The sequence below is a fragment of the Physella acuta genome, unplaced genomic scaffold, assembly GCF_028476545.2.
Source record: "Physella acuta isolate Inbredline_101_S28 unplaced genomic scaffold, ASM2847654v3 ptg000841l, whole genome shotgun sequence".
Lineage (NCBI taxonomy): Eukaryota > Metazoa > Mollusca > Gastropoda > Physidae > Physella > Physella acuta.
The window spans coordinates 628,825-653,111 of NW_026732358.1; the positions used below are offsets into that span (position 1 = coordinate 628,825).

Below are 24,287 nucleotides of genomic sequence, written 5' to 3' on the forward strand. Positions count from 1 at the left end.
AGTGGCCTCTGAGTATTCACGGTAACCCTATACGGGCTGTTGAGCAGACGGCGGACCCCTCACCGAGTCTCGACAGCCGGGGAGATCCTTGGACGCCTCTTTCGTGTTTACACTTACGACCTGTCAATCAAACACGTGGGCGGGGCCTAGCCGCGCCAATCAGGATGAAGCTTTTGCATTCCTTGCTGGCTCCAGCCTGTCGTTCACGAGTCGTATTGATTTTTTTTTTGTTCACTGAACCTCGCCTCCAGGTCTATCCCTCGGTTTTTTTTTCACCACTCGCTAAATTTCAAATCTACAATACATTTCTTATATATAACGATATTATTTTTTAAATTTTAGATATAAGGATGAAATTCGTGAAATATTTGAAAGAATTTCAGCCCTGAAAGAGGAGAACAGATGAGTTTTATCCGGGCGACAGCGCCTCGGCTGTGTTGACATTTTTGTCAGCCACGATAAAGAGCTCAGTTCCCGGCAGACGACGTGTCTGGCCCGAGTGCCGACACCGCCACCACGCACGCCTTTCCCGCGCGCTGATTGGCTGTCGGCTTCGTGCCCAGCCAATTGGAACGGGGTTGAGTCTAACGCCCGAGTCGCGAGGTTTGCCGAGTCTGGACGGTTTTCTCCACACCACCGATGGTGGGCCTTCTCGGGTTTTCTGGCCGCAGTGTCACACTACAACTCGGCACGGCAACAGACTAGTTGCCCTCGTTATGAACTTTTTCAAAGAATTCTTGTGATCACTTCGTCAGGCCTATTGTTTTAATTTTACCTATATAAATGCACACAGACTTAAAAGAAGGATCGCCATAGCCTCGGTCATACACACATTGATAGCTACAGTGCTAGATTGTTGAAATTCATTTTGTGATGCAGCTTGCTCGTGTTTATTTTTAATTATTTCTTAACTCGTGATTTAACCACTGGACTTACGCATTAAAAAACTTTTAGGATAAATATAAACTTTTGGTAAGTACATCTTAAATTCTAACTATTCTACCAGCTAGTTGTCTAGATCTAGAAGTTAGCGGCTAAAGCCTAGAAAAACTTCACCTGACTCACTCCCCTCCCCTCGATACGCCTCGCTGTTGAGTATTTACTTTGCTCGCGTATAATGTAGCTATTTTACCCAATGTAACATACAAGTTAGTTTACACCACAATGTAGTCTAGATCTAGATTCTAGTTCTGTTGTTTCAAGAACTTCAGCAATGACACGGAATAAAAAAAAGTCGGTCTAATTTTTTTTTTAGACCAAAATATTTTCCCCAGATTTGTTACATCTAGAAAATCTAGATCTAAATAGGATATTTTTTAAACATAAACTACTTAAATTCTTGCTTTAAAATAATTATAATACTAATACTAATATATTTTATATAGATCGAGTAGGTCTTTTGATATATTTTCCCGAAATAAGCCGGTACGACCGTTGTAGACGTCCCTTACGCTTTATTATTTTTTGTATTAAATACTTGTTAGTAGTATGGCATGCTTATGATGCTTATTTTCATTCTCTAGTCATAGAGCTATATGATATAAATGATTAATTATGTACAAATTTATATTGAAGTTTAAATAAAGTGGGCCTATCAATATAAAGGTATAAATAACTGCATTTAATAGGCCAGTTTAGAATTTTAATGAATGATGTAACATTGCTAATTATTATTCGTATAGTTTGCTACTGAACTGAAATGTATCCGTATATCATAGCAGATAACCTAATTCCGCAGCTAGTAATATAACAATTCAGCCATACAGTTGTGTCTGAGCTAACCATATAACGAATGAGCCATATAGCTGTAGATCTAACGCAGCTAGCTATATAACGAATTAGCTATGTAGATCTATCTCAGATAGCCATATAGCTATATCGCAGCTAGCGGTATATCCAGATGTCATAGACCGAGCTAGACATATACTACTACATCTAGATCTAGATGTAGCCGTATGAAGCAAGCAATGGTATGGCTAAACGTTTACTAAACAAGTTAGCAATGTATGTATCAAATACCCGTAGGCCGTGTGGTCGAGTGAATAGCCTACTCGTGGAGCAGTTATTCCGTTATACAAAAAATTTGATCTAGGTTATTTTTGAGATAAATTATTCATTTTTATTATACTTTGGTGGTACCCACATGAAAGATTATTGCATAAATATTATTTTAACTTATTATTCTATTTGTTTTGCGCATTATTTCGGAAGGGCTAGTTGTTAACTTTAAGTATTTGAAGTGAGCTAACACACAAATCAACTTGTATGTAATAGGAAAATATGTAATTATAATGAATATATGTGTGAATTAGGCTGGTGACGGTTACTTCAAATTTTTTTTTTTAAATATAAGAAACATTCTCTTTTATTAGTTAATACATTCAAATGTGTTATTCAGCAATTATAAGCCAGAATAGTTTTTGTGTTATCTAAATTTTTTAGCTTTCTGTAATTACATAAATTAACACACCTAAATTGGTCTTAAAATATAACTTAACCACGATAATTAATTCCCTTCGACTGTGTCGTCTTCTTGCTTAAGCCCAATTTAAATTGGACTAATTAAAACAAAAGTATGCATTATATAATCAATAATTTTTCTAATTATTTATTGCTCAATCAAGAAAAAAAATAATTTGATGTTAATTATATCAGTATTGATTACTTAAAAATTCATTGACTTCACCTGGGTAATTAATGTTTTGGGGGAACATTATAATTAAAAAATCTATGAACTACTGAATTCATAGCATAGTTTTACAAAAATGAATATTGAGTATTAAATATTTGTTTTTTTAAATTTTAAGTTTATTGAATATTTTTAAGATGAACTTTTTAAATTAGATAAATTTAAATATATATTTTGTGGTTTATAAAATTAGGAAGGGAGGGGGTGGGGGATGCTTAACCAGCGTGAGCACAAGTGGAGTTCGGGTATAAACAAAGTGCGGAACAGGCTAGGCGGGATGAAAACAAAAGCCAGACATTAACGGCTGCGGCTAGCCGGCCTGTCTGCCTTGGCCGACTCATTTAGCCCTGCTACGTCGCCGCACAACTTTAAAACGGTTATTAAAAGTCTTAAGACAGATTAAGCGTGTAGGAGGGGTTCTACCGGGGAACACACACAGCGACCCCAGCAGGGGTCCCACGGGGGTCCCGCGATACATTTACATATCTAGGCACTTGCTAGGCGTATTTGGTTTCATTTTAGGAATATGTAGTTACATTGACGAAAATTTCAAGCGAAAACATTTACATTTTTCCGACATGGTTTTCGATTCGTCGTAAATCTAGATTCTGTGTCTTTAACTCCTTCAATAAATTATTTAATTACAAATTTTCGTTCTCAATAATTCTAGCTCTATATAATTCAGTTCCCGTAAATATAGCAATTAGCATATCTACAGTAAATCTAGTTTTATTTTTAATCTAAAACAATTAATTGTTTCTGCCCGAAGTTGGAAATTAAAAATTTTTTCCAAACGTATTTTTTAAAGGACCATTTAATAAGTTTGTTAGCTTTCTATTTTGTATTTAATTATACCAGTTTTTAAAGCGTTATTTTACCATATGGTTTACGGTTGACTATTATTATTATTAAAAAAATATATTAAAATAACTTTCAAATAATGAATGCCACAATTGTGCAATCGTTTGTTTTTTTTTTTTGTTTCATAGGGAAGTTTTTTTTTTAGCTTTTAATTGTTTGGGTTTTTTCAAAACTTGAATCGTAATGATCGTAATAAAATATATTAGTACCCTATTTGTGCCTCTAGCTATAGGTTCAGCTGACAGTTTTATGGAGGGGAGGGGGGAGGGTGGTGTCATCTATCTATCCGTGGACCGTTAAAACCTAGACCAGAGTCTATATCTGTAGGTGGGGTAGGGGGGTGTCGCTTCCCCCACCCCGCCCTCGACACTAGTCTCAAGAAATAATATATGACCTACCCCGGTTTTCCCCACTCCAAGACGACTCTCGTCTACGGGGGGCCATGATAAGGGGGACCACGCAATGGCCGTAGATTATCTTCATCAATAATTAGCCGGCTGCAGCTTTACACGTGCTTAACACACAGGTTAAAGGCACATCAATATTTGATGAACATTAATTTCCAATCGCTTAGATGGTTTTAGTATTTGGATTTTGTAAGATATGCTTGTTTAGTTAAGTGTACGGAATTATAAAGTTCATGTATTAGAGATCATACAACTCCTTAAAATATGTTTTAGTTTTGGAAAATCTAATTCTTCTTAATTCTACATTTACGAATGTAGAATATAAAGATAACATTCTAAACTTAAAAGTAAAATGTGTATGACGATTGTAAAATCAATATTAATTTCTATTAATAAAACCAATTATTATTTAATACATAACTATTAATTACAAGATATGTGTCCGGTAATTTTGAATTAAGTTATTTAAATATTGTTTTTGTGAATATTATTCATTTTAAAATAGCATTTGCTAAACCCAGTAAACTCAATTTCGCGTGTTTTGAATTAAAGTGACATTTACAACTGACTACAAGATTTACTGTAACCAGCAAGATGTGTGCCAATTCTAATTATAACAATGGTACCATACATCCTGTATATTGTCTGTAGGTTGTATTTTATGTTCTGATGAAAAAGGCTCCATAGCATCGCTTTATTTTGGGAAATAGTTCCTGAGTAACTTTATAATTAAAATGCGAATAATGCACCCGATATTTCTGAATTCCATAAAAATAGATTAAATAAAGCACCCGTGTCCGTGGTCCCTAACCACAAGCTTAAGATTAAAAATGTTTCTAATGTTTAGAATTTGAAACTGCATAACCATGACGTAACACCTCTTCATCGCTGCCCCTCAGGTTCTCTCATGCCCTGGTGCCCGGCACCTTGAGGGTGACTCCTGATCTCTACTGGAGGGTGTGAACAATGTCCTCAGAGAGACCAGCACAACATAAGCAACAGCAGCAACAACAACAACAACAACAGCAGCAGCAGAACAAATCTCACGACCCCCGCTATCTCATCTCGCCATACGAGGACCCCAAGATTCGAATGGCGGCCGCCGCCTCCTACCCGTACTTCCTCCCCGTGACATCGGCGCCCCACGAGTACCCGAACGGCCACGTCATCAACCCAGCTTTGGTCTCGTCGCCCCACCCGTCCCTCTTCTCGGCGCTACACCTCAACCAGCACGCCATGTCTTCGGTCTTGGTCAAAAGTTTCGGCAGGAACCTCCCCCTCTTTGCCTCGGACTTCCTCTCCCACCCAGGGGACATGTACACCGCCGCCCTGAGGGGGGTCGGGCCCCCCGAGGCCCAAGACTCTGACGTGAAAGACGATCCTAAAGCAGAACTGGAGGGGATGGATCTCTGGAAGAAGTTCCACAGTATTGGCACGGAAATGGTGATTACAAAATCCGGACGGTGAGTACCTCTTAGACTATCTTTTTAATCAATCTTTGCAATAATCATTTACCATATATATTTATAATCATTCGTCTATTAAAGAATACATGCACGCACCATAGATTGCTTGAAGCTATGCTAAATTAACAGTGTTATATATTTAGAAAACAAATCCTACAAAAACCTGCGGATTTATTTCCGATTTTCGGCTATAAAATAAATTATTCCTCAGCATCGCCGAATATTCTGTTTTTTAGGACACATTTAAACTATTAAAATGTATGTGTCTTAATATAAACCAATTTTAATTAAATTAATTAACACTGTTGAGATATTAAACATATTTTTAGAATTAAATAGAATTAAATTGAATTGTACATTAAAAATAGAATATTCTGTAAGAAAAGCGGTAGGTTCCTATCGCTATCACACATGTAATCATGAAATACAATTTGCGTTAAAATTTTATACCGCTAGGAACCCATGCGTTTACTGTATCGAGGAGTGGGGGAAGTGCGGTATGCCACCAATAATATTTGACATAATCGATAATTCATTGACGTAACTAACTTACATGGGGGTAATGAATTTAATAACTTTATTCACAGCTCCCCGCTAAAAGTCGCCCGATACGTCGCACATAAACCCGCATTTGTGGCACATTGGTGCGTAAGTTAACACCCCGACAACTATCACCTTCTGTCTAGCTCGTAGTTTCTTTTTTTTAAAAGTAAAGTTTGGAGAGGTTAAGAAATTGTAAGAGTTAGGCAGAATGGGGAAATTAAAAAAACATACCGTCGGTTACAAGCGGCGCTGGTCGTCTGCTAATGAAGCGCAGGTGATAATGGCGGTTTCTGTCGCTTTTGTTTTGGTTAGGGGTGGGTTACCTCGGCGGGGTGTTGATTCCTGATGCAGCGGGTGTTGATTCGTGATACGTGCCAGACATACTCGAGCCGCGCTAGATGTACTCAACTAGGCCGGTTGTACCAATCTAGCAGCCCGCTGTACAACCAGATTCTCAAGCTTCGCTCTACGGCAAGGCGACATGTTTGCTTTACAGCGAGCCTAAGTCAGCTTTACAGCTGCATTCTTAAAGTTCGCTCTACGGCAAGACATGTTTTCTTTAAGGCGAGCCTCTCAAAGTCCGCTTTACAGCTAGATTCTTAAGGTTCGCTCTACGGCAAGGCGACATGTTTACCTTATATTAAACTCCACATTACAGCTACTCAAAATCTTTTCTTTACATCGAGATTCTCAAACCCGGATTTACAACCAGACTCTTAAACCTCGAATTCAAAATATTTCCTTTACAGCGAGACTTTATTATAATTTATAGCAAGACTCCATCTCCGCTTTATAACGAGATTTACCCTCTTTACAGTAAAACACACAGGTTACTCTGTTAATTTAAACCATTTCTTACTTCTAAAAAAAGTTTTTTCTATGAATGATTATTGAAGTACCTGTTTCACATTGGTGTTCATCCCTCTTATTAGAAAATATAATATATTAAATCCATAAAATTATTTAATTATAATATATTTAATTAATTGGTATTTTAATGGATGTATTGAGAATTGTATATTAACATTACAATGTTGATATTATTTGTATTTATTTATACGTTAAAAACATTTATATCTGTAGTAAAAACTGCATTATTATTGTTATAAAATGTACTTTAATTAGTTGGTAAAAAAATAATAAATGTCAAATATATATATATATATATATATATATATATATATATATATATATATATATATATATATATATATATATATATATATATATATATATATATATATATATATATATATATATATATATATAGCATTAGCGTATACTATTTAATGACACCAGTAGTACTAATCAAACCGAAGTATACCGGCTGTTGTACAAACAAGAAAAACATAGTTTGGTTGGCGGGGGGGGGGGGGCATTACAAGACATCCTCTGGTGTACGCCTACTCACACCTAGAAATTGTTCTCCTCTTTGATGCCGACATGCTTGCACTTAACTCATCCCTCTCCGTTTTGGACGACCCCCCCCCCCCCCCCCACCCACCCTCCGTACGTTTTTGAGATAAATTGTCTTGCACTTAGCTGTATTTCCCCCTCCCGTCACTCGGAGTACTAAGGTGTGAGGTTGAACTATCCCCTCTCCATGTTAGTCTCGGTTCATGTTTTTTGCTCTTTTTCATCTCATTAGAACAGTAGGCTACCCTCCAGTATCGTATCGTCGTATGTTGTTTTCTAACGCCGGTATCGCTGTTATGGTCAGGGTTATAGTTTAGTTTAACGATAGCAGTAATACATGATCGAGTACGTCCAGAGTATATTTGAACTAGTACCGTGTGTGTTTGTGTGTGTGAGTGTGTGAGTGGGGTTTTTTTCACACTGAAAAGTTAATGGCATGCCGGGTCATGTGGTACGCTGAAAAATCAATTATAACGCCACGCATCGGCGACTTTTATTTGTTTAAAAATTAAAATTGTAAATTTCAGCCGGGTTTGTAATGCTGGTGTGGCGGAACGGTTGTGTAGGTTAGATTCAGCCTGTCTGTGTGTCAGACTACAGCCTGTCTGTGTGTCAGTCTGTCTGTGTGTCAGACTACAGCCTGTCTGTGTGTCAGACTACAGCCTGTCTGTGTGTCAGTCTGTCTGTGTGTCAGACTACAGCCTGTCTGTGTGTCAGACTACAGCCTGTCTGTGTGTCAGACTACAGCCTGTCTGTGTGTCAGACTACAGCCTGTCTGTGTGTCAGACTACAGCCTGTCTGTGTGTCAGACTACAGCCTGTCTGTGTGTCAGACTACAGCCTGTCTGTGTGTCAGACTACAGCCTGTCTGTGTGTCAGACTACAGCCTGTCTGTGTCAGACTACAGCCTGTCTGTGTGTCAGACTACAGCCTGTATGTGTGTCAGACTACAGCCTGTCTGTGTGTCAGTCTACAGCCTGTCTGTGTGTCAGACTACAGCCTGTATGTGTGTCAGACTACAGCCTGTCTGTGTGTCAGACTACAGCCTGTCTGTGTGTCAGACTACAGCCTGTCTGTGTGTCAGACTACAGCCTGTCTGTGTGTCAGACTACAGCCTGTCTGTGTGTCAGACTACAGTCTGTCTGTGTGTCAGACTACAGTCTGTCTGTGTGTCAGACTAAAGCCTGTCTGTGTGTCAGACTACAGCCTGTCTGTATGTACAGCCTGTCTGTCTGTCAGACTACAGCTTGTCTGTGTGTCAGACTACAGCCTGTCTGTGTGTCAGACTACAGCCTGTCTGTGTGTCATACTACAGCCTGTCTGTATGTACAGCCTGTCTGTGTGTCAGACTACAGCTTGTCTGTGTGTCAGACTACAGCCTGTCTGTGTGTCAGACTACAGCCTGTGTGTCAGACTACAGCCTGTGTGTCAGACTAAGCCTGTCTGTGTGTCAGACTACAGCCTGCGTGAAAGCGTTTTGTCGAACTTTGAAACTATCACTGGTAAAACACATGTATCATATTGCGACTAATTAAAATTAAGTGTAATTTGCTAATTTGATCACAGGTACAATGGTAAATGAGCCTATAGTCAGCTCACCTGATACCTAATTATATCACATGAAACGATTTTTTTGCGTGAGAAACGTACAGCGTATATGTAAGGGTTAAATTACGGTAGTTTTGACAATTTGTTTACCGATATCACTTTTTGAAAAATTAATGTGCGTACTGAAATCTTTTTGAAATTAGGTTTTGTCACTTTACACAAAGTCCATACTAATAGTCACCTCGTTTTAATTATTGAATTTAGTTGCTAAACTATTTTGATTTCATTTTTATTTAATTTTTTTAATTTTTTTAATTCATTTAATTTTTAGCCTAATTTTTAACCTTTTCGTGATATCTGTATAATTGTATAACGTGTAAGTGATATTTGAAACAATTTTATTGATTTAAATAAATATTTTATACATTGTTTGACATTTGTGTGTTAGATTTTATTTTTAGTAACACTTATTTTCAAAATCTTCAGGCCGGAAAATACTCTATTCTTTGTGTATTTTTAACAAAGTAGATCTAGTAGTAAAGTTGGAGAATCAAATCCGATAAACATTTACCATCATCATGTACCTTTAACAATCACAGCGTTTGACTTAATTATGCTCTGTTTAAATCAGCTTTAAAACATTTGCCACAATATTGTTTGCTTGGTCTTGTTTTTCTACCCATGTAAAACATTTGCGCTGCATTTGCTTTCAATGTTCCTAATCATCTTCATTTTAGTGATACTATTTTATTGTCGGAATAATTTGAGTTAGATTTCCATTATGGTTGTCATTATTCTTTTATAGTTTTTACATCATCAAAATGTAGCCTACGTATTCTAGAAACATTTTACCAGATTTTTGACGGATGAAATGAGACTTAGATTCTAAACTTTTAAATAAATGAATCCCTTTTAGGTTGTGTTTTCAATCTTAAAAAAAAAAGATATGGTTATGCTGTAAATAAATAACTCAATAGTAACACCCATTTTAAGCTGTTCCAGAATTTGCATGGGTTTATACATTAATTTTACTGTACACGATTTAAAAAATTCAAGTGAAATGATATTTTAAAAACTCAGCTTAGACGGAGGAAATTCATTTAATAAAAAATACTTGATCCATAGCAATGACACTTTATTTAATTAGATATTTAAAACTTAATTATCTAATATTTTATTGATTCATAAATTGAACCATAATAAGATTACAGCGAGCATAGTTGGATCAGTGTCACAACCACTTGAATTGCTCACTTAATGATATATATATATATATATATATATATATATATATATATATATATATATATATATATATATATATATATATATATACCTAACTCTATATATGTATGTATATAATATGTATATATATATATATATATATATATATATATATATATATATATATATATATATATATATATATACCTAACTCTATATATGTATGTATATAATATGTATATATATATATATATATATCTATATATATATATATATATATATATATATATATATATATATATATATATATATATATATATATATATATATATACCTAACTCTATATGTATGTATATGTATAAATATATATATATATATATATATATATATATATATATATATATATATATATATATATATATATATATATATATATATATATATATATATATATATATAAATATATATATATACCTAACTCTATATATGTATGTATATAATATGTATAAATATATGTGTGCATTTGATGTATAAATATACCCTGTATATGGGCCATGTGCTAAAGCTAAGCGTGAGCACACATGTGTCCAAATATGTGCTCACCAGCACGCCATCTAATCCCACTGCTCACCCCGGCGTTCTCGTCCAGTCCACGGCATTAGCACGCGTGTTGGTCCACACCAGCGTGAGTTGGCTGTGGCGCCACATAGGCGGCTCCCTGTGAAAGGGCCATTGTTCCACCGTATCGATCACAGCAAAGCCGGCTTGCTTCATTTCATTACGTTCAGTTGTAATTCCTGCATCCCACCCCGCCTCCCCCCACCCCCAGCGCTGGCTGACCAATGATACGTTTTAATTTAGTGATTATTTAGCATTACGTACTTAATTCCCGTATTTGCATTCCATTTATGTTAGACTGGTGAAGTTATTTTATTAAGTCTATCATGGTAGCTTTTGTAAGGCTCTTTATAATCAGCTGTTGCGGTTGATAAACTACACACTTCTTTCACAACACATCATTATTATTTGCGTTTTACGAATTTTATTCATATGACAACAGTTAGTATTATTTGTTTTAAAAACAGACACGCTGATTTTGAAACATTGATTATTTTTAGATTTATGAGAAATTTTAACAAAACAAGTTATTTAATTAGATTAATTTTTCAGTACTGTTGGTTCTTGAAAACATTTATTTAAAAAAATATAGTTGTTTTATATTCACGACCATATATGTAATTTATGTGCAAGTGAATTGTTAAACAAGTGTAAATATAGATGTCTTCATTAAGATTACACGTGTTGTTGATAGATCACTAAAATATTTCAGAATTAGGTCCCCTACTGTATGTAGTAAAACTACTCTTAAGTCTTACGTGGTTAACTAAGTTCTGTTCAGCACTGTAGAATTAATTCATCTTTTGGTTGACACAAAACTAAGTACTAAGTTAGGTCCCATTCTAATCAACACTGTTAGGTCCCTTATTGTGTAACACAGTACTAAGTTAGGTCCCATTCTAATCAACACTGTTAGGTCCTTTATTGTGTAACACAGTACTAAGTTAGGTACCATTCTAATCAACACTCTTAGGTCCTTTATTGTGTAACACAGTACTAAGTTAGGTCCCATTCTAATCAACACTGTTAGGTCCTTTATTGTGTAACACAGTACTAAGTTAGGTCCCATTCTAATCAACACTGTTAGGTCCTTTATTGTGTAACACAGTACTAAGTTAGGTCCCATTCTAATCAACACTGTTAGGTCCTTTATTGTGTAACACAGTACTAAGTTAGGTCCCATTCTAATCAACACTGTTAGGTCCTTTATTGTGTAACACAGTACTAAGTTAGGTCCCATTCTAATCAACACTGTTAGGTCCTTTATTGTGTAACACAGTACTAAGTTAGGTCCCATTCTAATCAACACTGTTAGGTCCTTTATTGTGTGCGTCTGACGAGGTCCTTTATTGTGTAACACGAAACTAGGTCACTTATGATGTAACTGTGTTTATCTACCATGTGACACACTACTAAACTGGGTCATCTGGTGTGTAGCATAAAACTAAATTTAGTAAATTAGGTGATGCGGTGTGTAACACAGTACAAAAATAAGTCCTTAATTTATGCGACCCACTACTAAACCAGGCCATCAATGGTGTAACACACTGCTATATCATTTAACACATTACCAAATAAGGTTGTGTGTTCTGTGGACGGGTACCGCATGATGTGTTGTGTTGTGTTTATAAACACCAGCCTCACAATAAACACTCGAGACTTTCACACAGAACATCATGCTGTATCTCGTGAATTTCACACAAGTCAACAATAGGGGGATGTATGGGGGAGAGGAGATACTCATACCAGTGGTGCCACTTAAGCTTACTTAGCCAATTAAAACACTCGGTTTTAGATGAGTACACCATTTCTCATGATGATAAAACGAGTCGTCATAGTACGGAGAATTTCCATGTGAACTAACACTAAAGGCATGAGTTTTTTTTTGTCATTTAAAAATATAATAATATAGTATACATTTTCTATTTAAAAACACTTCCAAAGATTAAAAATATTCTTATATTGTTATGGCTAAAAAAAATACATTTCAAAACATTTTTTTCTATTAAAAACAAAACAATTACATTGATACAGTTTCACATTTGACGTGTCGTTGTTTTTTTATCACCATCACCACCAACGGTCTAGCACAGCCACAGTTATTAAGATAACGCCATTACAAAAAAAAATACCAGCAAATATAATACTCAATTCTCATCTAAACACCGTTTTTGTTCTAAATAGAATTGATTTCCACTACCACCCCCACCCCCTCCCACAGCTCCCCCCACCCCCAGGAACAGCGGGGATGACAAATTAGCGTCCTAATGTCTCCCATCCGACAGTTGAAACAAAAGCCGCTGCTCGCTGTCTTGCTGTAAACAACGCACAGCCGACCACTGATGGTTATCTAGGACCCCAGCAACACTATAATTAACAGTCCGAGTTATTTGTAGTTAATGACTTACTCCAAGCAAGGCGGGGCCCCGGCTCCTCTATTGAGGGGGGGGGGGGGTACGTGTAGCCGGTAAGACAAAGGTAGCTCTCCGTCTGCTATTACCACGTTGTAATTACAGTGCTCACCTAGACGTTAGCTTGAAATCATGTCGCTGGGCCTGGAGAACTGGTGGTGATGCTGTGTGGGGGACGGGGGAGATAAAAATCTATCCTCGCTTCTGCCTCGGTGGCTGTAACCACAGCTCCGAGAGCCGTAACTACAGCTCTCGAGTCACGAGCAGGAGTCAATACTCAGGGGGTGGGGGGGGGGGGGGTATATTTGGGGTGAGCGAGAAGAAGCAAGACGGGATAATAAATGTGTTTGGTGTTATTGGTCTGGTCGGGAAAACAGCCATTAACCCTGTAAATGCTGGTGAAGATTGGTCGATTCTATACTTTATTTACATGGGTCGATTCTATACTTTATTTACATGCCTCCCAGAAAAAAATATATTATACTGGGCAGATGGTTCGAAATTTAAATCAATTATCTCCCCTGATATACATATTCATGTACTTATTATTATTGCTCTATATGTGACAGAACATGCCTGAAGAATTAGACTCATATAATTGACTTTTTCACATGCACTAACTTCTGAGTAATAATTAGACTTGGAAGTAATTAAAAGTAATTACTAAACTTCCAGTACATGTGGACTTTGATGATAAAGTACTGAGTACTTGTATATGTGAATACATAACCTGCACATAATTATTTGTTGTACTACTTATAGACTATACTTAATTAGTTTTGGTTACTGATAGAATTCACTGTACTTTCTACATAAATTACTGATTAAGTAACGGCTACAGCTAGTACTGCCAAAGTACCGGCTACAGCTGCTACTGTCAAAGTACCGGCTACAGCTAGTACTGACAAAGTACCGAGTACAGGTAGTACTGCCAAAGTACCGAGTGCAGCTAGTACTTCCCCAGCACTGTATGTGTGTGCGATGCTATGCATCGATTGGTACATCGGCACGAAAATCAATACGTCATTTTTTATGCGCATCAACTAGAGTGTTGTCCCCTGCACGTACCAAGCTTTGTAGTCTCCCCTTCATCTCACTCACAGAGGGGGCGGTTTTTACTTATTTTATATTTATCGAACCAATCACATCCTGCCTCGAACTGATCAAAGTGAGCGAACAAAGAATTAACAAAGAGACCAAAAACACTTGCAAATGAGAAAACCATTATCAGACGAAGAGTAATCATTTCTTTTTTTTTTTGTTGAAATAAACTATGTAGCAATATTTGAGTACTAATTATAAATCTATGTAACTGTTTACTTAATTTCTGTTATAACATGTAATAATATTTTATAAATATATCTTAAAATTAATTAATTGTCTAGTTAATGAAATTAACTTTTCAGTGAATAATTTAAAAAAAAATGAATCTATTTAATATTTAGTTTTAAAAAAAAAACAAATATTTTTTCAGTTATTATCTGTAAAATAATGAAACACATTACTGAGTTAATATCGGTTTACTAATGACTTAATTTGTTGAGTTAATCCGTCAAACGAGTAGAGTAGTTACGTCTATCGTGCGATGCTGGTTGTAATGGAACACCAAACTCTATACCCCACCCCTTTGGTATAATTTAGACCAAACTTTATACCCCACCCCTATGGTATAATTTAGACCAAACTCTATACCCCACCCCTATGGTATAATTTAGACCAAACTCTATACCCCACCCCTTTGGTATAATTTAGACCAAACTCTATGCCCCACCCTATGGTATAATTTAGACCAAACTCTATACCCCACCCCTTTGGTATAATTTAGACCAAATTCTATACCCCCACCCCTATGGTATAATTTAGGAAGAACGCACGTTTTGTACTCAATATGTTTTTTTTTAAAGATAGAAATAACAATAATATTTTGTGTGGGTTTATCACATTTCGACCAGGCGTAATGACATTGTTGTATTTGTCGGAATAAGATCCTTCTGTTTTTCTTTGAATGATCGTCTGCTTCATTAATATATAATTGTATCAGTTATATATGATTGTATACGAGTATAATATTCAGAAGCCATTAATTTACAATTGAATACAAAATTTAAAATTCTAGTATCACATATTTTAATAAATCTTCTACAAGATTTTAAAACAAAAGTTGATATATCTAAAATACAGTTTAAATTACAAGCTTGAACTTGTGGCGATAAAGATTTGGTTTGCTTCTAGTTTAATCAAAACAAATCACAATTACTTTATACTAGGGAGACGTGTCGTGTATATTTTCTTTTTTTCTGCTGTCGGCGAGGGGGGGGGGGGACCCCTGAGATATATACGGGAACCAAACTCTCATGCCGGGAACCGAACTCTCTAGTCGGGAACCTTAGGCTGAGATAAGGAACCGAACGCCTTAAGAAGGAAGCAGGCAGTGAGTAAGACTGTACAAGACGGCTAGTGTTATCAACTAGATGGGATTTAAAGAGAAACAACAGCCCAGCGTGTTGAGATAATGAGCCGCTAATGAGCACATCCGATACCGCGCGGACATGACGACATTGTCCGGTGCTGGGTCACGTGGGGGGGGGGGGGTCCAGACATCCGGCACGCTGTGACGGATGGTGCCGTGCTTTAACGGATGGTGCCGTTCTGTATTTACACGCGGTGGTCTGTGCGGCACCGACAGTCAAAGACGTACACAGTTGGTTGTCATGGCAACTGCTATAGTTAACATTATCAAAGATGTACACATTTCGTTGTCATGGCAACTGCTATAGTTAACATTATCAAAGACGTACACATTCCTTGTCATGACAACTGCTATAGTTAACATTACCAAAAATGTACACGTTTGGTAGTTTAGATTACCACTGTATTTAACAATATCAACGATGTACCAAGTGCCTATGTTAGCACAAGTGATTTTATCTGAAGATAATAGTCCCAGAAACAATAGCAATCAATTAGTTCAACGATTCATTGTCGAAAAGTAATTTAATCATAAGAATTAAAAATTAAAAATTACATCTAGATAGATGTGAATATTTTACGCTGATCATTCGCGTTTATAGTTATGTCCAGTCCTCACACTTATGTATAAGCCTAAAGTGGTGATTGTTACATTTTTACATTTCTCTTTTCTATCCCCATTATTTTTTACATTTTTGAGTATGAACTTCAAGTCAATATACCATCCATCTTAGTGGCAATCAAAATTACATTAGAAATATTTTTTTTAAATTGCGTTTTACTTTAATTCATTCTTTTTACTTTGACACTTTTCTTGATTTGATTATCGATTTTTCATCGATTACTGCTAGAGTTGTCTTCTAAGCTTAAATTTAAACAAAAAAAAAACTTTTGATATAGCATCGTTCTATTCTTCAATTTTTACAATGATTTTTTTTTTAGGCACAGTATCGCTAATAATTGATTAAATGTCTCAAAGTTTAAAGACAGCTTGCTCAAACTTGATCATCGATTTAACTCGTGGTATCGATTTAGAAAAAAAGATTCGACTCCCTGCTGCGCTGGGCATCATGGGAAGGAATCGTGTTTGGTTAAACGCATTTAATAATCGATTACTTGGTGCATATAATTGGATAGTGAGCGCATTAAAAATACGGATCAGCGCGAGCCTGGTGCTATGTCCTACATGGAGGGTGTGTGTGTGTAGGTCAGTCTGTACATGTGTGTAGGTCAGTGTGTACATGTGTGTAGGCTAATGTGTACGTGTGTACGTGTGTTTGTTTATTACTGCTGACCTTTCTAGGCCCATGCGGATGTTCTGGGAGATAATGAAAAAAAAAACATTTACAAGGAACTAAAAGATTAGTTGTAAATACAACAACCCTTTTGTCGCCACGATTCACATAAATGTCTACATCGACGTGACGCATCCCCCGGCGCGCGGTCCCTGGAACGGATCCCTTGCAGCGTGCGCAGGCCGGGTGAGCAGTAATTTCCCGTTTTGTGGTCAGGTTAAGGCAGCGATGTGTGGGGTGGGCGCCATTTCCCGATAGCACCAGCGCTTGTAAAACCACCAGCTGCCCGGGGGCGGGGGCGTAAACCTGGATGGGGTTCAGATGTTGCTGCGATAAAGTGCTTGTGTGGATGAATGGCTCCCCGATTAGAAGCCCAATAAAGTCGTGTTTTGGTAACATTTTTCAAAACTATTAAAACCTTCGTCAGTTGAGCATTCGACAATGGCTAACCATTTGGTGCCATTAAAAAATTTATAATTCTGTAGTTTCCCCATAATCCTTTACATTAACAAAAATTAAGTTGCAGTTTAAGATACATTATTTAAAAAAAAAGACTAAACATTATTTTTTAAATCTTTCTCAAACACATAAAAAATTGTGTTATTTTAATTTAAATCCAATGAAAAAGCGAGCTGGATATTCATTCACTAAAAGTTTGTTCCCTGTATGAAGACAGATGTGTTTGGGGTAGGGGGGGTGGACTTTTAAGGAAGCAGTGTAGGGGCTTTATTTCAATGTTTCTTTCATTTATTGTTCACACTAACGAAGGTATAGGGTAGAAAGAAATCCTTAATTTATATCTAGTTACATTAGATATTTATATATATTTTTATTTTGCCCCTATACCAATTTATATCTAGTTACATTAGATATTTATATATATATATATATATATATATATATATATATATATATATATATATATATATATATATATATATATATATATATATATATATATATATATATATATTTGTCCACTAAACCAATTTATATCTAGTTACATTAGATATGTATATTTTTATTTTGTCCCCTATACCAATTTATATCTTGTTATATTAGATCTTCATATTTTTTATTTTGTCCCCTATAACAATTTATATCTTGTTATATTAGATATTTATATTTTTTAGTTTGTCCCCTATACCAATTTATATCTTGTTATTAGATATTTATATTTTTTATTTTGTCCCCTATACCATCCTGTGCTCAATATGACGTCAGGATAATAAAGCAGTTTGTGTTTCAGTGAGTTTCTAAAAGCGTACGTCTGGACGTGAAATGGGGTGAGGTTGTTGAGTAGAAATGGTGGGGTGGGGGGGGGATGGACGCGTCTAACTATCGATTGTATCCTGTTGCACGTATTACCCGGCATACACCAGTAAACCAATCGGATGTAAGCTGGCTTGTACCTGGCCAACTCAGCAGGCATGAGATCTGAAATCGAATCCCTTAAACACTGTCTGTTATTTCTGTCTATCTGCATGCAACACGTTTTTCTCGTGAATAATTGCATGAGTCAGTCGTGAGGACTGCGCTGACTCTCATAGACTTGGCCGATGTTTTCTACCACTTAGCGCGACGTGTTAAATATAAACTCTTTGTTTCACGTCGTGCTCCAAGTCTTCTCGCCATTTTGCGGATATTCGCACGTTCCCGTCGTCGTCGCCGCCGACGGTACTTGAATCCCGACCTGACGCAAAAAAAAACGTTGTCCACAGTGACGAACTTTCTCTTCACACGACCGCTGGGCCTAATTCGTGTTGAGTGCTGTCCCCTTGTACTGCCCTTAAGTAACAAGTCCACACTTACTCCAGCGAGTGCACTCGACTTATCCTGGTCTCACAGCAGTTGGGTTACTTCCCTTTCTTCCTCAGCCGCCGCTTAATTCGCTGACGTAGTTCACAAAAAAATCTGGCTAAAAAATCTCGTGTACTTCTTCAGCGTGTGAAATTTTCAGTCAATCTACAAGCACACAAGTCCACTGTTGTTTTCTGTTTAGATCTACATTTTGATTACACATTGTTCGACTTATAGATGGATGTACATACACATACACACACACACACACACACATATATATATATATATATATATATATATATATATATATATATATATATATATATATATATATATATATATATATATATATACATTATCATACACATCCATCTAAGCATAAATGTATTTAACATGTATAAATATATTGTCATTTATACGTTTATAGTATAGAATACATTTTTATGCGAGCGTTCTGTGTGGTCTAGTCACGTGATGAGGCGGCCATTATGAAACAGCGGGCGCTAGGGTCGGTAGCCAACAAACGCCCACAACTTTATAAATAACACCTTACCGTCGAATTTGATGTATCTGTTTGATCAAATTTTGATTTTCTTTTAATCGGTCAGAGCGTTAAGAGAAACAGTTTTTATTTTTTGATGTGGGGCTGGCGTCGCCTAAGGGAGATCATAAGGTCCGGGATTCTGAAGGACATCTTAGAAAATACAAAACAAAACTTCCCAGCCTTGCTAGAGTGTCTTTATTTAACCCTGTGTTTACGAGGTGTATTCAAGAATTTTAGACGTGATGTCACAACGCGGAAACTAAGAAGCCAAAATTAGAATGTGTCGAGTTATAGTAAAAAGGTTGGGGAATGGGGGTGGGATGGGGGGGGGGGGTCACACTTCATGTTTGATCTTGTTATTGGTCATTATGTTATGAATGTAGGGTGGGGGGGGGGGGTAATTTTAGATGAGTCGGTTAATCTGAACATTAATTAACGTTAATCTGAACCCTAGTTCTATTGAGATGTATTTATAAACCTCATGGCAAGATGGCTGTCAGTTCAACTCTGTTAAATTTGGTTCGGTTAAAGTTTTGTATGTGGTCAGTCACAATTTTTTAACTAACCTATCATTAAGTCACTACAGATACTTGACCGACGGTTACTACGCCTGTAGTTATGTTAATGTCTTTAAATATTTCAATGTCTTCTTATACCTGTATAACCCCCACCCTCTCTTGTACCTGTTTAACCCCCACCCTCCCTTGTACCTGTATAACCAGGTGACCCGAACTGACCCAGGGCACGATGACATACACTTACATGTTGAACAACAGCTTTGTTAAAAACTCCAAGGCCAAACTTAAGATGTTTTTTTTTAAGTTTCAAAATGAGGTGACGTTAGCCCTAAGGGGGAAACATTTTTTTAAAAAGAAACTTTCCTTAATTTGTTTTGCCTAACATAACACAGTTTTTATTTGTGTAGCCTATCATATCACAGTGTTTATGATTTTGTTATAAATAAGTTATGAGAGTGAAGGTGTGTTCAATATGGCATATTTGGTTGTATGACTAATGTAGATGCTAATGTTGGTAAAACTAGATCTATGTTGGACTCGAACCTGCGACCCAAGACATTTAAAGTAGGAAGTACTCTTTAAATCAGGAGAGCTTCCTAACATTTATTAACAGAATTTTTTATATTTTTAAATTCTGTCAGAATTTAATTCTTTTACATAATTAATAAAACATGTTTATATATAACGTTTGTTATTCGCGAAATTATGGATAAAAGTATCCAATGGATCTTTCATCATTAGCCATATAACCCTTTATGTTTGGTATGTTTCTTAAAAGACTATTACTTTGCTCAAAAATGAAGGTGTCAATGTAAAAAAAACAAACACTGATTCAATTCAATCTCACCACACGTGGTAGGTTTAAATTCTCAGTACGCTGCACGTCGGCCATCTTTAAACTTTATCGATCTCTTATCGATCTCCCCTCTCGTCCAGACGATGACGCCCCGCCCTCTAATACCACCCGTCACATCACTTAAACCAGGCCCGAGCCCTGCCATTTGTCACCCGGCTCACCCCCTTCCCCCACCCCCTAGGTACGTCGCCCTCCCTCTAAATAAATAAACCCTCCTTTTGAAGCGAGTTAGAATCGAGATAGATACAACCCGAGCGGGCGCCAGGCTGGCGAGGGCCGAGTGTGTGCCCACAGCTGACACTGGTTGGCGGCGGGTTGCAGCAACCGCTGGTGACAACTGTCTTACCTTTAGAAGCAGGTAGACAGGCTGACACTAGGCCTGCTTTTAGTTTTACCTTCCCACTTCATTTCGCCATGTTCGTTTGGTCGGCTGACACATATGGAGTCATGGCTGACTTTTATGTCAAAACACTGCGTTTTTTTATCATCTGACACTGCTCTCCTATAGACAGAGGAACATGACACATACACACACATACATTGGCATATATATATATATATATATATATATATATATATATATATATATATATATATATATATATATATATATATATATAGCTACTATTCAATTGTGGATCTATACGTACTCGAAATTAATTAAAACGGTATTGATTTACAGCTATCCTTGCTCGCATAGTTGCCTAGTTTAATTATGCATCATTTATTTTAAGTGAAACCTCGAATGCCGTGAAATGAAATAGTACATCTAGTCATGAGGAGACGTGTTCTTAAACAGTGGGAAATTTCTTAATGAACTGGTATAAATAAGATGTATTGTAAAGATTCGTTTCAAATCTCTCTAGTGTATGGAATGTATTTGGGTGTTATTTTGATTGGTGTATTGTCATGAAAGTTGCGTCATTAAAAATTGTGGGAAATAGTGTGTGAAAGCGTCAATGACGCAATGCTGCCCTGTTCAATATGGCGGCGTGACCCCCCTCCTCTCCCACCTGTGCGAGATTGCGACATCAAGTCCACGTGTACTCACCTGATTGCCCGCACTTGTTGACTTCCCTGAGGAACTCACCTCACTGTGGTTGTGATCACCCCCCCCCCCCTGTCAACGGACACGTCACGCTTCACGCCCCACTGACCACCCACGTACGACGCCCGGTCAGTGAGTGTATCCGCCGCCTTGTTTTCCCTTGCTCCATAAACACGACGGCCTCTACCGCCCTTTAGCCTGTTAGCAATAAAAATCAACGAATTGAATCCGATTTTTTTAAAAATCAGCAGCACTAAACAGGGAGTGAATTAAATCGTTATTTCAAGGGCGACCACTCCAAACTTTGAGTCCGATCCTACTAGATCTATATAGGTACATTAGCTTAATCCTGCAGGATTGTCTTTTCTTGGCTTCAACTATCTGATCTCCGTTGTTCTTCTATTACCCCGGCTAGTCCACGCTTAGATCTTAATACCTCCTCGGCACAGCGGGGGCGAGTAGAGAAGGGGGGGGGGTGTAGATAAAGACGTGAACGCCACCTAGAGGCGGCGACACCAGATCTGTCAATAGTCCATATTGACTTTATTAAGTATTTGTAATACTGAATCCGTCTGGTCTGGAAACCTAAGCAAACACAGGCAGGGACTAGAGGCGACGAAAAGTGGGAGAAGGCGCTAGGGGAAACTACTCGTGTGTACACTGCTTTAGCTCAATTCTTGCCCGTTTTTTTTTTAAAGGGGAAAAGTTACGACGTAGGCGTCTAAGGGTGGGGGGAGGTGGGAGTTATTTTAAGATGCTTTAAGAAGGTGCGGGTTCTAGCGATGAGAGAGGCCACAAATAACGTAAGAAAAGATACCACGGACGAGGATGCGGTTGTGTCGTCGTCTGCATAATTTAGCCCTCCACCGGTAGCTCGGTTGGGTTTTTATTTCTAAACTGTGAACTGGATTTTTTTTGTTGTAGTGGTGGATTGTTCACGAGGTGGATTGTTCACGAGGTGGATTGTTTACGTGGTGGATTGTTCATGTGGCATTGAACGACCAGTTCGCCTTCATTCTCCACATGTCAACACCGATTACATCCACAATTTCGCGAGTACATACACGCAGAGTTTAACGATATGGTGCCGCGGAAATGTTTCTGTATCGGGTTACTGCGCTGTGCTAAAGCAAGGAGTCGAGGGTGGTGATAGGTAAAGTTGAGGGGGGGGGGAATCTAACCTGCCACTTCCTATTCAGATGTCAGCTCCGGTTGTGTCTTAATGACGTGTTGCCACTGTCAGTTGCAGCGGCACCCGAGCCGGGCTCTGCCACTTAAACCCCCGCGCACCTTTTCATACCCTACATGCTGGCTGTCACCCCTACTGCCAGAACACCCCCGGCGCCGCCCCCACCCCCGCCGGTTACACGACCGGGGAGCATTAAAGTATCTTATAGCTCAACAGTAAATCCTTCACGCGTCGGGAAAAAGGAAAAAAAAAACCTGTTAATGAAATAAACCCTCGCTCCCTCCCCGTCCACATCACTTCCCCCCACCCCCTCTAGGCTAATGTACCTCCCCCCATCCCCCTCTAGGATTAGGCAGTTCCTCTAGTTTTTGACACCGGAGACAATAGGATCAAATGGATGGATAGGCACCAGAAAATTCTAAAATACAACGTAACTTGCGTGATTAGAGAAGACAGCACCTAAAGTATCCAGTATCCTATACATGGGTCTTAGTGCTCGTTTATAGACCAGTCGGCTCTAATCGATTAGCCGTACCCTCGATAGTGGTATTTCATTGGTGGGGGTGGGAGGGGGGGATAAGTTTAGGGCGGCTGTTAGGTATTAGTTTTACGGTTTAAGTATCGTTATCAGCGATACTTGCTGTAAGAGTGTGATTACTTAATCGATATCAATGTGCTCTCTGTAAGCTAACAAAAGTAATTAAATACGTAAAATAAATCCGCTTTGCTTATGTAATTACACCATGTGCCAGATTTCGCTGAGAACGCGAGTTAACTGGAACTGGATTTGGCCAGAACTGCGGAGTGCCGAGGTATGCCAGCCTGCTTGTTAGTCCCCTTTCTAGCGCCCCGTACAGCGCGGGGTCGGCGCCTGGTCCGTGTTGACACAAGATTGTCTGGGGTCCTATCTCACTCTGGCGGAAATACTGGGGTGGCGACACTAGGAGGGGTGCTGGGGGCGGCACTAGGAGGGGTGGTGGGGATGTCAGAGGGGTGGTGGGGGGCGGCACTAGGAGGGGTGGTGGGGCAGCAGAGGGGTGGTAGGGGCGGCACTAGGAGGGATGGTATGGGCGAGAGGTGGTGATGGCGGAGGGTGACAAATATTTGTCGGCCGCGATGGAGTACACCACCCTAACAGGTTATAACAGTTCGCGTGAGTGATCAGCCCCTGCTTCCAGCAGTCTTTAAATGACGCCCTATGTAGGTAGAGAGAGTCCATTTATCGGAGCTCGCTTGCTGAAATAAACAAGACCATTTGAATCCCAACTGTTAAAACAAAGGAATATGTAGGGAGAGGAAAGTCTTTCTACGGTACACTCATCGCATCCTAGCCGTACTAAAGATATTCATAAAAGTAAACGCACAATTAAATGATAAGATTTT

At 37.9% G+C, this 24,287-nt stretch overlaps 1 protein-coding gene across 2 annotated transcripts in view; it reads left to right on the forward strand.

The window, feature by feature from the left end:
- The first annotated feature begins 616 nt into the window (after positions 1-616).
- The window catches only part of LOC131951971 (T-box transcription factor TBX2b), a 37,747-nt gene continuing 14,076 nt past the window's right edge, over positions 617-24,287 (forward strand). For both annotated transcript variants that reach the window (XM_059314441.1, XM_059314442.1), the window contains exons 1-2: positions 617-972; positions 4,857-5,420. In XM_059314441.1, coding sequence (XP_059170424.1) covers positions 4,924-5,420 — 497 coding nt within the window. In that variant the 5' untranslated portion in view covers positions 617-972; positions 4,857-4,923. The remainder of the gene's footprint in view (positions 973-4,856; positions 5,421-24,287) is intronic.